We start from the raw sequence: 14,715 nt of genomic DNA, 5'->3' as shown, positions 1-14,715 counted from the left end.
CTTAGTGTGGCATTCACTAAGGGGGGGATTTACTAAGCTTTTGCACCGTGTTTGCCTCACAAAAGTGATGCAAAGCAGTGCAATATTTTTGTTTTATAATGAGATACAGCGCATTGTGCTGCTTCGCGTTACTTTGAGCTAGGTGGGCCTACCAAGGGTGGTACACATGCGTTCCCATGCAACCACCCAAGGTTTCTTATGCTAAACCCAATTTACTAAAAACAGTAGATTGGGTTTAGCGTGAGAAAACGACGCCCTTTTCAACTAGGCGCAATGGAGAAATGCTTTAATTTCTCTTTCCTTTTCCAACTTTGCATGCCATATAAAAACTGGGAAAAGCTTTCCCTTGTGTGTAGCATAGGATTTTGTACGGGAAGGGTTCCCCTCCTGTACGAAAGCTATGCTGGACTAATGCACACACCTTAGCACTGCGGCGCTAAGCTGTGTGCATGGAGCACAGCAGTTGTAATCAGCGATGGCCAAGGGAAAGAGGAGGAGATAGCCATATCTTTAAAGATAGATTCATGAAGCATTTTTGTGGGCGCAACCAGTGCAAATCGCAGAATTCGGCCGTTTGCGCCCGCAAAAATGGCTTTTTGAATTCATCAATGGGTCATGAACTCGCAATTTGAAAAATTGGAAAAAATTGCGATTTTTCAAATTGCGATCGCATTTAAGGAATCTCAATTTGAGATTCCTTAAATGCTATTCATGAACCATTAATAAATTGCGATTTCGCTATTTTTTGCCGCTATTTACCGCGAAGTCTGACTTCGTGGTAAATAGCGAAAACTGAGAGAAATTTACTTTTGTGCATTTTTCTCAGTTGTATGTTATACACACACATGTCCTTTGGACATGTGTGTGCGCAACATAAGTCTAAATTTACATTTCAGGGGTGCTACAGGGTGTTCTTTGGACACCCCTAGCACCCTTAAAATCGCAGCCTTATTTGCGATTAGCAAATTGCTAATCCCAAATAAGGAATAACTCCCCATTTGAATGGGGAGTTATTCCTTATTTGGGATGAGCAATTTGCTAATCGCAAATTAGGAATGTGTAGGAATCGCAATTTATTTAGCGATTCCTACATGAATCCCGTTTTGCAAGTCCTTAATAGCGATTCCTTAATAATCACTATTAAGGACTCGCAAAACGGGACTTTGATGAATCTAGGAGATGGTGCTCTCCGGCTCCCTCCCTGTCGCGCAATGCAGCCTTGCGGGGGGCTGCGCTGCGTTGCGTGACTTTTTAGTAAATCTCCCCCTATGTGTGTTGTCTGCTGTTGATGCAATAATTAGCAATGGTCGTGTCGGTATTTGCGTAGGAAATCTTGAAGTGTGAAAAAGTGAGGATTTTTAAAGTTTCTTCAGGAAGCACATCTGGAGGGATTTTGAGAATTTTTCATCCGAGTGCGGGAGAAATCGCGCTGGTCGGGTTTCTGCTGGAAGTAGAAGCAAACTCTCAGAGTGTATGGTTCTATTGTTTTCATTTAGTTGAGCAGACAAGTTGTTTTCTTGGTGATTTAACTGTTATAAAATGTCCTTTAAAAATACTGTTTCTATTTTCTCCCGCTTCTTATAATGCTTAGGTCTCCATTATTTCATCTTCTCCTTTATGTACTACCCTGATTTCTTTACAGGGTAAATCATCATTTCTTAAAATGGTTGCAATTTTATTTCAATATACCAATAATTATGTTTGTTTGTATTTTTACATATTAGAATAGATTTGTTACATGAACTAAACATATTATGTCCAGTCTTAAAAGTAAAGATAATAAACCTAATGTTTAATCACAAAATTCAATTGTTTTTGTAACAGCATTCATAATTGTCACACGTCACAGAAATGAACTAAAATCAGCCTGAATATAATTGGTCACATTTGCAGCACTTATCAAACAGAATCATTTGAAGCTGAACGCATTATTAACAGAACATGTCAATTATAAGCTTTGTCTTTCTGTACACTGATGTAAGCGGTGTTCTTCTGGTTCCTAATACCATTAAATTTTCTTCTCCAGCACAGAGTCTTCTCAGCCAAAGCATCAGGGCCTAAAACGAGGAAACAATTATAGATAAACATTTGCAAATGGAAATCTTGTCTTCAATCTCAGGTAAGACTCCCAATGATGGAAACTGTAGTCTATAGTTTCTTTCATTTTTGGGTCTGGTGCAAAATGCAGCTTTAGCTGTCTCATAAATACTACTACTACTCCTCCTCCTTCTCCTACTGGTACTCCTACCACTACTAATACTACTACTACTACTACTACTAGTAATAATACTCATAACCATTATCATAATTATAACAATACCCAGTGGCTTGGTTGCCTGAAGCTCCGTACAGTGTTCTCGGGGTCAGACTCCTTCAATCGTTAGACTTGGAGCCAACGTCATTCACAATTCGCATCCGTCCTTTGGCGACTCAGGGACGGTGTGTAAATCAACATTTTCCTCCTTACGGGAGCACCGAGCTTGAGTGCTCTGCAATTTTATGAGCTCTCAGAGAGTCACCTAAAGGATCCTCCACAACAGATACATTCCTTGACTTGGAAATCGAATAAAATAGAGATACAACAGGATCTGATCAATACACTGGCACAGTGCTTTGCATGTAAATTGAGCCATAAGCCCGTAGCGGAAGTAATACCCTTATATAAATCAAAATGCCTGTCTACTGCCACATATGGGGAGGGAGTATGGGGTCACCAAAAATGTTTGAAACTCCAAACCCTAGAGAATAATTTCCTAAAAAGATTATTGATGATCCCAAAAAGCGCCCCTACGGCATTCTGTCATTCTGAGGTAGGGGTTGATTTTATTTTGGATCGAATTAACATCGCCCCATTGATACTCTGGGCAAAAGTTTGGCTGATGGAGGAGTTAAAGCTCACAAGAGAAATTATTAAGGATTGCATGTAACTGGATAATGCCGAGGCTATTTCAAAGTTCTGTTTTGTGAAAAGAACATTTTATGAAATTGGCTTAGGGAATTCTTTTGACAACCCTAACAGTGTAGATATAAGCACAAAATTGATTATAAAAAATGCATATCGCGCCGAGCTTGGTGATCACCGCTGGCCAGCAAGGCGATTATCTCAGACTTTCGATATGAGCAATTTTACTTATCTTTTACCAGGAACGTACAATTTAGATTTCTGTAGACCAGATTTAGGCTTTGCATATTGCACTTTTTAGGGGCCTTTCCTAAACAGGCCGGGTGGTGCAACAATACGAAATGTAATCAAATTCTGGCATCTCTTTTTTGGATTTTTTTTTTTTAAACCTGTCTGGAATTTTTAATATATGTGAGTTATAAGGTTTTATTGGACTTTTATGTATATACACTTTCCATGTGTGATTCATGTATGTTATACTTTTATGGTTAACTTTAACCGAATAAAATTATTCTTGATGATGAATTGGTAACTTATTATGTAAATTGTTTAATTCTTAGATTTTTTCAATTTGCATTTTAGGAGCGGTTTGTTGGGTTTGCAGGGTTATAGGGTGGGAAGGTAATGACATGATAATTGATTAATTATCTGCCAATAGTGAATTTTACCCCTCCCTTTCACTTTCCCTACGGTTGCACTGACTGGAGTAGTGTTAGTAAGTTTTACAGCTTCCTGAGTCCAACGTTTTCCCTACTGTTGCACTGATTTTAATTGGAATAGTAACTTTTACCCCTCCAGAGTCCAACGCTTTCCCTACTGTTGCACAGACTGGAGTGAGAATAGTGGATTTTACCCCTCCTGAGTCCAAAGCATTCCCTACTGTTGCAGAGACTGACGTGGGAACAGTATATGTATTAATCCTAGAAACGTATAGTAATGTTTATTTTGTTTAAAATTATATTATTATAATGTTTCTGTATATTTTAAATTATATTATTTAAATTAGTAATATTTGTAATATATAATATATTTTTAGTAAAATATATTTTCTATGTTGTTTATTTTTAATGTGCAATTAAATTAGTATGTTTTTAAAAAAAATATCCCAGTTTATTTGTCATGGTGTTTCATTTATTATATATACATTTGTTATATTTCTATATACATGTGTTATATTTAAAAAAAATTAAATAATTAGTCAATTATAAAATAAATAAAAACTACTATTTAAATAATAATGTTATAATATATAGGTGTATATAAACAAACATATATGCTTAATAAGTATATATTTATATATATGTTTTCTGTTATTTAAAGATTTTTAATTCACATTATATTACATGTTAATATATTTAATCTTTACTATTTTCAACTATATATCTTAAAAAACTATAGATTTGCATATAGTTGTCGATATTATTAAATTTTTTGATATTTTTGTTCTTACCAATATATGTATAGGAAAACTATATTTTTGAGCTCGATGTGGCGTCCATCTTAAAATATTACTACAGGATCAAAAAGGCCCCAATTAATACTATGAAACCATTCTTTGGAACATCTTTGACCAAGAAGAGACCCATGGTTGATATATCTTCATAGATCTATTTCCATACTTGACACCGACCTGTCAGCATTGGCCAGTCTCCTGCTCTCATGTGCCGCCCTTAAAGCAACATTGAAAAAACAAATGAAAGCAATGGCCGAGGCAAGTGAAATGGATAAACTCAGTAAATCCAGACTTTTGTTAACAGTGGGGCAATCCTACACCTATGCTCACTCAGACTGCCTTACACCTCACCCTTATCTCAGCGGCGCCCTTTGGAAAGCGAGCCTGAAACAAATAATGTTTGGTAGGCTAATGGGTCAACGATCTAGAATAGTAAACGCAAAGAGGCAGTTACTCATTAAACCGCCCAACTGCAGCCTTTGTGCCTACACTTGTGTATCTGTTAACCACCTGTTATGTTGATCTTAGGCACTCCTGAATTGTCTCTCCGTCGATCTATATTGCAGGAGCGCCATCTTGTGGAAAGGGGCGACCACTCGGTCCCCCCGCACGTATGGCGGAGTACCACGATCCCCCCGGGAAGCCATCTTGGGCGGGAGGCGTGTCTCGGCTGGTATGCCCGAAGCGGCGTAGCCGGGGCGCGCCTTTTCCCGCCCTAGAGTGGGCTGGCCTAGACACTGACGCGGCTGGCCACGCCCTCGGGGCAGGCAGGGGCGGGTTTACGCCCGCCCTGAAGACGGATAAAAGGAGAAGCAAGATCCGAAGGCATCCTCTTGTTCCTGTGCTCTGAAGCTGCACCTCCTCGCTGCACGTGAGCTCGAGACGGAACGAAGAGCCAATTTTGAGCGTTGTAATCGTTCTTGTTTGTTTTGCAGATACTCTGTTGGAGAATGCCGAAGAAGGCGGGAAAGCGCATGACTACCGAACAGATGCTGCGTGTTCTCATGAAGGAGATGACCGAACTAAAGAGGCGAGTGGATAAGAACGAGGAAGGGGGACCAAAATGTCCTTTGGCGGGAGCAGCCCCGGGGGGGAAAAACAAGAGGCCCAGGAGGGGAGCAGCGGGAGAAGACATCCCGGGTCCCAGTGCCCCGCTCGAGGCACCAACTCCCGTGCCGGAGGAAGGGAATCCGATTCCCGTTGTGGTCACCCCCGTGTCCGAGGAAGATATGCCGCCCGAGCTGGCAGCACAATTGGCAGCGTGGTTGGGTAAAGGTAACGAGGGCGCCACGGCTGTCGACGCACAGGCGCTGATGAAGCAACTGCGTGAGAAACGGGAGGCAGCCAAGGTGTCCGCGCCGGCTGCAGTAGTTGACAAGACACAAGGGACGAGTACGACCGCAGAGGCAGCGTCCGGTGCAGGTAAGCAGCCATTGCCGATTGCAAGGGATGAGTCAGCACCCTCTCGTAGAGAACAGTTGGGTCAACATGTGCCTTTGGCGATTAAGGAGAAGATTTGGGCGGGGGAATATGTGAACATCTTCTCGTTACTTGTTGATCATTATGAGGTGGAGCATGTTAAGGGCCAGAAAGACCTCATGCATCCGAGTGTTTGGCGCGCAAAAATGGCCGCCTTTAAAGTGAATGAGAGTATTGGCAATTGGGGCAAAGCATGGGGGATTTTTACGTCGATCTTAGGGGAACGTAGGCCCGAATTGCTTTCCGAGTTACCGACCTATCAGTCGCGAATCATGGGGTACTCGACGTCACACCAGGGTAACCATTGGTTCTGCTACGATAATCTTTTTAGAAAGGCCAAAGAGCATAACAAAAGTTTAACGTGGGATTGTTACGATTCTTTGACATGGGATAAAATGAAGGAGACAGGTATGTTGAAAATGCCATTGGTAGGGAGTAATGTTGGCGAATCCTCCCGCCAATATGCGGGGACGCCCTTTCGATCAGGTACGGGTACCGACGATTACTCGAGACCTGCCAGCAATACAGGGAAAAGGGGGTTCTGCTGGAATTTCAACAGAGGTAAATGTACTAGGCCCCAGGGATCGTGTAAATTTAGACATGAATGTAGTGGGTGCGGGTCGTCCCATCCTGAGTCCACGTGCAGAGCCAAAACGGGTGATAACGGGGTAGAGGAGGCGCCAAACAGGTCTAACATAGTCCGAGGGGCGCCTTTACCTACCCCGATTGATACCTTGGCGATGATTCCCTGGCTCAGTGAATACCCGGATCGTACTTCTGCTGGGGTGCTGCGGAACGGGTTCTCTTATGGTTTCCGCATCCCAGTGGGGGACTTTCAGGGTGCATCCGAATGTAAAAATCAGTTATCGGTCTTTCAACATACGCCCGTGGTACAGAACAAGATCAGGAAGGAGGTTGCTCGAGGTCGAGTCGCCGGCCCGTTTAGTGTACCACCGGTTTCTAATTTTGTTTGTTCCCCGTTAGGTGTGGTCCCAAAGAAGGACCCGGGTGAGTTTCGGCTGATACATAATTTATCAGCCCCACGTGGTCTCTCCGTCAATGAAGCGATAGACCCGGAAGTGTGTTCGGTGCGGTACGCATCATTCGATGAGGCCGTAGCCATTTTGAATCGCCTGGGGCCCGGGGCGCTGATGGCGAAGTCAGATATCGAGTCAGCGTTCCGATTGCTCCCGGTACACCCAGACGACCAGCGTCTCCTAGGTTTCATGTTTCAGGGTCATTATTACATGGATAGGTGTATGCCGATGGGGTGCTCTATATCTTGTGCCTATTTCGAGAAATTCAGTAGTTTTCTACAATGGGTCTTCACTAAGAGGACGGGTTTCCGACATGTAATGCATTACCTTGATGATTTTCTGTTCCTTGGGCCAGCCGGGGATCTCGAATGTGGCCAGGCCTTGGCCGAATTTTGTGTGTTGATGGAGCAGTTTGGTGTGCCATTGGCACCAGGTAAGACGGTGGGTCCTGCGACTTGCCTCGAGTTTCTGGGGATCGAGTTAGACTCCAGTGAGGGTTGTTTTCGTTTACCAGCTGACAAAGTGGGGAAGTTCAGGGCAGCCCTGCAAATGTGTATAAATGGTTCTAAAGTTACGCTGCATCAATTACAGCAGTTGGTGGGACAGTTGAATTTTGCCCTGAGGGTTATACCGATGGCCCGCCCCTTTTCCCGTTCAATTGCCCAAGCTATGGTCGGCCTAAAAGAGGGTCATCATCACACGAGACTATCGGCTGAGGTCCGCCAGGACATGCGCATTTGGTTAGCATTTCTGGCGGATTTTAATGGTCGAGTCGTCTGGAACAAACCGGCCGTGTCCTCTGAAGAGCTGGGGCTATGGACAGATTCGGCAGGTAGCATAGGTTTTGGTGCCATCTTCGGCACAAAATGGTCGGCACAAAGATGGCCGGCATGGTGGCATGACAATGGACTGACAAGTAATATTGCTTTCCTGGAACTTTTCCCCATTTTGGTGGCCCTGAGAACCTGGCCCGAAGGGTTCAAAGATCACTCTGTGGTATTTTGGTCTGACAATATGACCGTGGTTGAGTGCATCAATAGCCAGGCAGCACGATGTAAACTGATTTTAAGACTGCTCAAAGAAATTATCTTACTGTGTATGCAACTGAATGTGCTATTCAGAGCAAAACATGTCCCGGGGGTAATGAATCGGGCGGCTGATGCACTGTCTCGTTTTCATATGCAGGCTTTCTCGGGTTTCCTTCCCACAGCGGACCCAGAGCCGGCACCCTTTCCCGAAGCTCTCTGGTCTCTCGGTGCCCCGAACTTCGTCACCTCGTGGGAGAGAGCCTAGCACCAAGGACAAGGAAGGCATATGAAGGGGCGTTTCGGTCCTATTTAGCCTTTTTGGGGACTGATAGAGAGGGGCTTTGGGGCCACGAGGAATGGGTAGTGAATTTTCTGATGTCCTTACGTAGGGCTGGGAAATCGGTGGCTACGGCCCAGAGGCATCGTGCTGCCATTTCCTTTGTTGCCAGGGCTCATGGTATCCAGGACCCGACAGCGTCTTTCGTTGTACAGAAAGCGCTGCGTGGGTGGCAACGCCTTGAGGGTCGCAGAGTAGATGACAGGCGCCCGATAGGTTTGGATAGGTTGGCCCAGTTGTTGGCCACACTCCCTGCCACATGTTCATCTCAGTTTGAGACGGTGTTGTTCCGAGCCGCTTTTACGCTGGCATTTCATGGAGCGATGCGGGTAAGCGAACTGGTGGCAAGGAACAAGCAGGATGTGACAGGGGGTTTGTGCCAGGAACACGTTCAGATCAGAGGAGAGACAATGACTGTCTCCTTTGTCAGGTCCAAGACCGATCAAGATGGGATGGGTGACTGCATAATCATACGCAGGATTCCCGGGTCCTCCATGTGTCCGGTAAAGTGTTTAGAAGACTACCTAGCACGAAGGGTGGCATCATGGGGGGGGACCTTGTTGAGACACGCGGACGCCACCCCACTGACGAAATTTCAGTTTCAGCGGGTGCTTGCGATGTCAATTGCCGCTGCGGGCTTGAACCCGGGCGAGTTTGGGACCCATTCCTTTCGGATAGGGGCTGCTACGGAAGCTACAGCTAGGGGTCTTAATGTCGAACAAGTGAAACGAGTGGGGCGTTGGTCCTCCAATTGTTATAAGAGGTATGTGCGGTTGCACATGTTGTGAAGCTGTAATGATGTACTCACGCTTCTTGTTTTTTGTTTGGTTTTCAGTTGCGCAAGCCTACGAGGCGGGGCGGACTATGCAGTCGACCCAACACCGGGCCAGCGGTCAGACATCACCGGCTGTGAAAAAGGAGGTGTGGGTCGTGGGCCACTCATACGTGAGGCGTGCCGCGGACGTATTCAAAGCAGGTGACATGATTCACGTAGCTGGGGAATACGGGTACAGTGTGTCCTTCTACGGAAGAGGCGGTCTCTGTATTGACCAGTTTCAAGCATTTTTCGAGGGTTTGTTAGGGCGGACGAGGTCACCGCCGTCTATAGTCATAGTACATCTAGGGGGCAATGATTTGGTCACCACCGGTAGACGACTTCTCCTGGAGGCAATGCTTTCCACTGTAAGTTGGTTGGCAAGGAGAGTTCCGGGGTGCACAATTGGGTGGTCCCATATGATCCCACGAAAGGTGTGGCGAGGGGCTATTTCTGTTCCTGCTTTAAATCACTCTGTGAGAAAGCTTAATAACAAAGTGAGTAGGTTGTTCCGTTCCAGGACATTGCATTCTATTTCGCATGGCTGTATTAATGATGACAGTATGTATTTGGGGGATGGTGTGCATTTGTCTCGGGTGGGGAATGAGTTACTCATAGGAGACTTCTTAGCATGGTTAAAAACGTTAAAACATGACCTTTAGGTAGGAGCTTTGTGGGGGGTCCGGATAGCCGGTCAACTATCCGGCCTGTGGCGGTAAGGTCATGATCGGTGAGCACTAATTGGAAGATCCCTATGAGTGGGCGTCACCCAACACGGATGGGAGCGCTCGGGAGAGGTGGCCATTGACCCCTCAACGGGGAGGCGGTCCCTTCTAAGGATGGGTCGCCGAAAGAAAAGGAAAGGCGGTCAAGGCCCCTTCCTGTGTAGGAGGGGTTACAGCCCCCTCCTGGGGAATTTCCCGGGGCCAGTGACGTCTGCGACGGCAGATGTGGTAAGTTGTGCGGGGTTTAGGGGGGGGTCTACGCTACCTTCTAGATACCTCACACGAGTCCTCGAACGACCTTTAAGTGGCGTCGAGTTTTATTGGTGCCCCCGTCAAGTCAAAGGGAAATTGGTAGTTGCACTTGAGGTACGCCTCAGTGCTGTCGCCCCTCACAAGTGGGGGGGGTAATTCTGGTTAGGGATCTTGACACCGGTTGCGACCTTGCCGTTGGCCCTTAAACGTTAGGATGTACAATTTCATAATTTCAAGTAAATGTTTGTAGGATGTTAGTTCGGCTAGGAGAAACTCTGTATTAGAGAATCTGTTAAGGTTAGCCAACATCGCAATGTGGTAATGAAATTGTACATAACATGAAATTGTTGATTTAATGTTTTTAATTTTGTTTTAATAAATACGGCCGGGAGGGTCACTCCCTCCCTCTTCCAAAAACTTCAAGAACTGTTTCCGGTTTCCCTCCTTTGGGGATTGTGTTGAGATGGGGTGGCGGGTATCTCAGCCATATGGTTCCTGGTAAGAGCAGCTTCATCTGAACTATCTGTAGTTTCATCCAACTTGTACAGCTCGATTCCTCACTCAATTCTTCCCCACAGATACCAATCAGCTCCCTCCCGCCATTACACATGGCGGAGAATTCTTGAGAACTTACCGACATCCGCGCCTGCCTGCCTATTCCCAACCCCTACAGGCGTAAGTTTAATCTCAATTTTCATATGCCACTATATGCCTCCTAAACGTGTCATACATTCTCAATTCTAACTGATGTATTCTTGAACACAGGTCCCGGACGGGATCCCTGTAAGTTTTTAACTTTCACCTCAGTTCACGGTGACACAAACAGATTAACACACATCCAGGAGGACGCCAAGACAGTTACAAGGCCTAACTTTTCTCCCTGGTCCTTTGGCCTCTTAAGTTTTCCGGATTTTGTTTCTGACGGCCCCACTAATATATACCTATTACATATTATAGGTGCCCCACACTGAACTGTCCTGATGAGACCTGCTACCCTTGACAGGTCGAAACGTCGTCGACACTAATAAGGAGACAAACCATTTACACAGCAATTATCCATCCAATTGTAACTGTAGTAGTTCATCTGATTTTGATACATATTGTTTGGTCGTCTCCCCCTTTCTTGTAGAAAATATACAAAAGAACCCTTATGTCAAATACATGATTATTCTTAGTTTCATGTTTTAAGTGTAGGTTCGTCTTTTTGGTTTAATTCACTTGGGACACACCATCACAACTGTTGACTAATATATGTATTTATGATGTAATTTTGGAAGTACAGTATAAACAAATGAAATTTGGTTACAAAAATATATTTAAAAAGTTGTAAATCCGCACTGAGTATGAGAAGCTTCTTTGCCTTGACATTTGCCTTAATTACCCCCATTGCATTATTTCCTATCATAAATCAATTGCATCTCCCCACAGGAGCCATTGTTTTTGTTACATAGCTAGGCTGTAACTACAGCAGGTGGGGCAGCTGAGTATTCAGCCCCACTGAAGCATGAGCACTTTAAGCCCCGTTCTATCTGACAGCAGAATATCCTCTGGCGTGCAGCAGTAGAACATCCTGTGCTGGCAGCTTCCCACTACTACTGGGGAGCCAACCCCATTGTGTCGGCTCAAAAGTACTTTCTCAACTGGCATAGCCCTGCAAGCACGGTCCACTTTTGTCTGCATCTGCTTGTCATGATGCACTTTACTGCTTAGTTTGCACTTTTCCTTCTTTTTCTCTTACTTAAAGCCATTTATATCTGCTTCACTACTTTGGTCTTTCATTTCAATCTTCCCGTAAAGAGTTTTGGCAATGCTATTTTATTCTCCAATGAATCATGCTATTATTTCTTTTTTGTACAATGTAATTTATTGGATTAATGCTCACTGTGGGGCATATCAACAAGGGCTTTAAAAGCCCAAAAAGCGGAGATAAAACTATCGCCCTATTTACAAGTGGATGCTAACATGCATTAGCGAATGTTAGCACCCGTTTTCCCGACGCCTTGCTTTGCATCTCTAATAAGATGCAAAGTTGGCATCATGGGGCAGTACTGCATGAAAATTATCACTGATGTGCACATAGCGATATTTACAAGGAGGCCCATGCATTTTAGCAGATGTTATTTTTTGGCAAAAACTGAGGTTTTCACCAAAAACCAACATCTGACAAAATGCTGACTTACGTATACTTAACATTGGGGGTGGATTATGCTGATACAACCACAGGGTAGTATCAGCAAGGTTATCGCCGTTTTCCATGGAACATCACTGGAAAACCAACAATGTTCCATGGAAAACACCGCTATCCTTGGAATATTTATCGCCAAAGGGCTAAGCGTTGTTAATACAGCGCAAGCATGGTGATAATTTCAACGATAGCCGGCGAAAAAAAATGTCACGCTAAGCGCGGCCAGTGATAATTATCGCTACCGCTTCATAATATGCCTCCAAGTTTTTAGGTCGAGCATTAGCGATGACCTGTTGTATCTCTCGGTGGGGCTTTGGCAAACCCACCCATTGCCATTGGCTGTTAGCTGTGGCATTCAGAAATGCTAGATTCTTATTGGCCCATTCCTGTCAAAGTCCTTCTTTTGTGTGTTTAGTTCGCTTTCTGCGTTTTTACTCTGAGAACATTTTAGTTTGCCATCACACATTACAGCGTGTGATGGCCTCTCTTCCGTCCGCCCATCTGGCTATTGCAGGTCAAGCGTTGTTTTTTTGTAATTTTAAATAGTGAGAACTCGACCCAAAGGTTTGGACTACTGTAAAAGAGCACCAGTTATGTTACAGACAGACACATTAATTTTTAGATAGGCACGCAGAGATTGCGGAATTTTCCCAGAATTACTGATGTTGAGCCAAGACTCATATGTGTTGTTATTTTAATAGCCCATCCTCTCCTCTTATCCTCCATCCATCATTGCCTGTGGTCATTTTCATTCGAATTATCAAATTTCAGTAGCATAACAGAGACACATTTTAATGTGGCCCCTAAAATGTAAATGTATATCTAGATGGAAATATATTTGTACATATATAATATATATTTTTAGTGATCAACATAACCACAAAAGTGTTGACGTTCCTATCGCTTTCCATTTAGTTTCTTTTTTTAGGACTACCTGGTATATGCATGACTATTCCAAGATGGCGGAGATGCATGCAGTCATCTGATCGCGTGGCGGGGGTGCGTGCCCAGCCACATTGTGCGGAGTGAGCCGAGTGTGTCTCCAGCATCGAGTTTCATTATTGTCATCATTGGCCTCTCCTGCTGGAGTGAGCGTGTGATGCAGTGCACGAGTTGGGGACGAGGAATCAGAGTCACACCAAGACCATGGAGGGCTATCCCGGGGGCGACGACACCTCGCAGACAGCTGCTGTGCCTTCCTTTATTGTCAAGCTCTGGATTCTGCTGGAGGAGCTGAGCAATGACCAGCTGGTATGCTGGAGTTTACTTTCCATGTTAAAGGTTCTGCAAGGCTGTGACATATCACGGTAGGAAGTGACAAAATGCGTGTTTATTTATTCCATGACATTCTGCAGAAGCAGTTTAGGTCCCTACGTCATCTCAACATTCTGTGAATCATTGTAAATCACTTACTCTCCCTAAAATAAAAAGTGAATAAAGTCTTGTATAACCTAACTAGTGCCCATGTGAGGCAGTCCAATACCTTTGTGTCTAGTTTGAGCTATATAAATCTTTAAAAATATGAATAAATAAAATAAAAAGTAATTGTTCACAGCATGGCTGCCTTATTTCCAGCCACATACTTCTTCTCTCTGGCAATGAAAGGTGCCATGGTTGGCCCAGAAATGGCAGATGTTAAAATATAAAAATACAGTAAATTCATAGTAAATTAGGTTTAATTCATTCTCCTCAGACCAGTAGCAAACCTCGTTTAGATAGCCCCCTGGGCGGAAAGATATTTGGTGCCCTCGCTCTTGAATAAAGTGAGGTTATCTTTTGTTTTAGCAAATCAGTCCCTGGATCATTACATAACAGCAGTGACTGGCTTCTGCATACAAACATTTTTATTTTTTTTGCAGTGTTCTATAGTGTGAACTTGCCCTGGGGGCACTAGAGGGCTTCAAAGTTTCGTCGGGGGTTATACACGCTATATAAATGCAACTTCACCTCACTACGTGAGCACCAGATTCCATTATCTAAGTTCAGATTTGTTTAAGGGATTTGCCTGGAATCAGAGGGTGTTGAGCGTATGCCAGGACTCAAACTATGGCAACTCTGGCCAATAGAGCCCATCTCCATTCATACCTCACTTGGGTCACCCACATCTTGGCTCAGTCATGTGAGTGCCAAGTTGTTAGTTGTAGAGGAGGGGGTCAAGGAAGCAGGCTGGCCTTCAGCATGAGCGTGGGAGGCCCATGCTCAAGGTGCACACCTTTAGAGGGGCACAGAAGTTGCCTTCTACTGTTGTAGCTGCAAAGAAGAGTACCTTTAAACACTGTTTTTGGAGCCCACTGGTGCTCACCACTGCATTTTGACAACTTTGTTGCTAATGGCTCTGCTTTCTCTTGCTCCCCCCACTCTTGTTTCATTAAACTCTATGAAAATAACCCATTGATATCTTCTTTGTAACCCATTCATGCCTCCTGTGTAAACCATCCATGCCTCCTCTAATAAACCATTCATGCCTCTGTAAACCATTCATGACTCTTTTGTAAACCATTCA

The 14,715-nt window shown here is 44.4% G+C and overlaps 1 protein-coding gene across 3 annotated transcripts in view; it reads right to left on the bottom strand.

The window, feature by feature from the left end:
* Positions 1-1,772: 1,772 nt before the first annotated feature.
* LOC147706601 (cell adhesion molecule CEACAM3-like) overlaps positions 1,773-14,715 on the bottom strand; it is a 140,970-nt gene continuing 128,027 nt past the window's right edge. For all 3 annotated transcript variants that reach the window (XM_086933096.1, XM_086933094.1, XM_086933095.1), the window contains one exon: positions 1,773-2,057. In XM_086933096.1, coding sequence (XP_086789222.1) covers positions 2,051-2,057 — 7 coding nt within the window. In that variant the 3' untranslated portion in view covers positions 1,773-2,050. The remainder of the gene's footprint in view (positions 2,058-14,715) is intronic.

Source organism: Lissotriton vulgaris, chromosome 7 (genome assembly GCF_964263255.1).
Source record: "Lissotriton vulgaris chromosome 7, aLisVul1.2, whole genome shotgun sequence".
Classification (NCBI taxonomy): Eukaryota; Metazoa; Chordata; class Amphibia; order Caudata; family Salamandridae; genus Lissotriton; species Lissotriton vulgaris.
The sequence above is the reverse complement of the archived record's forward strand: the minus strand, read 5'-3'. Positions and strand labels throughout refer to the sequence as shown.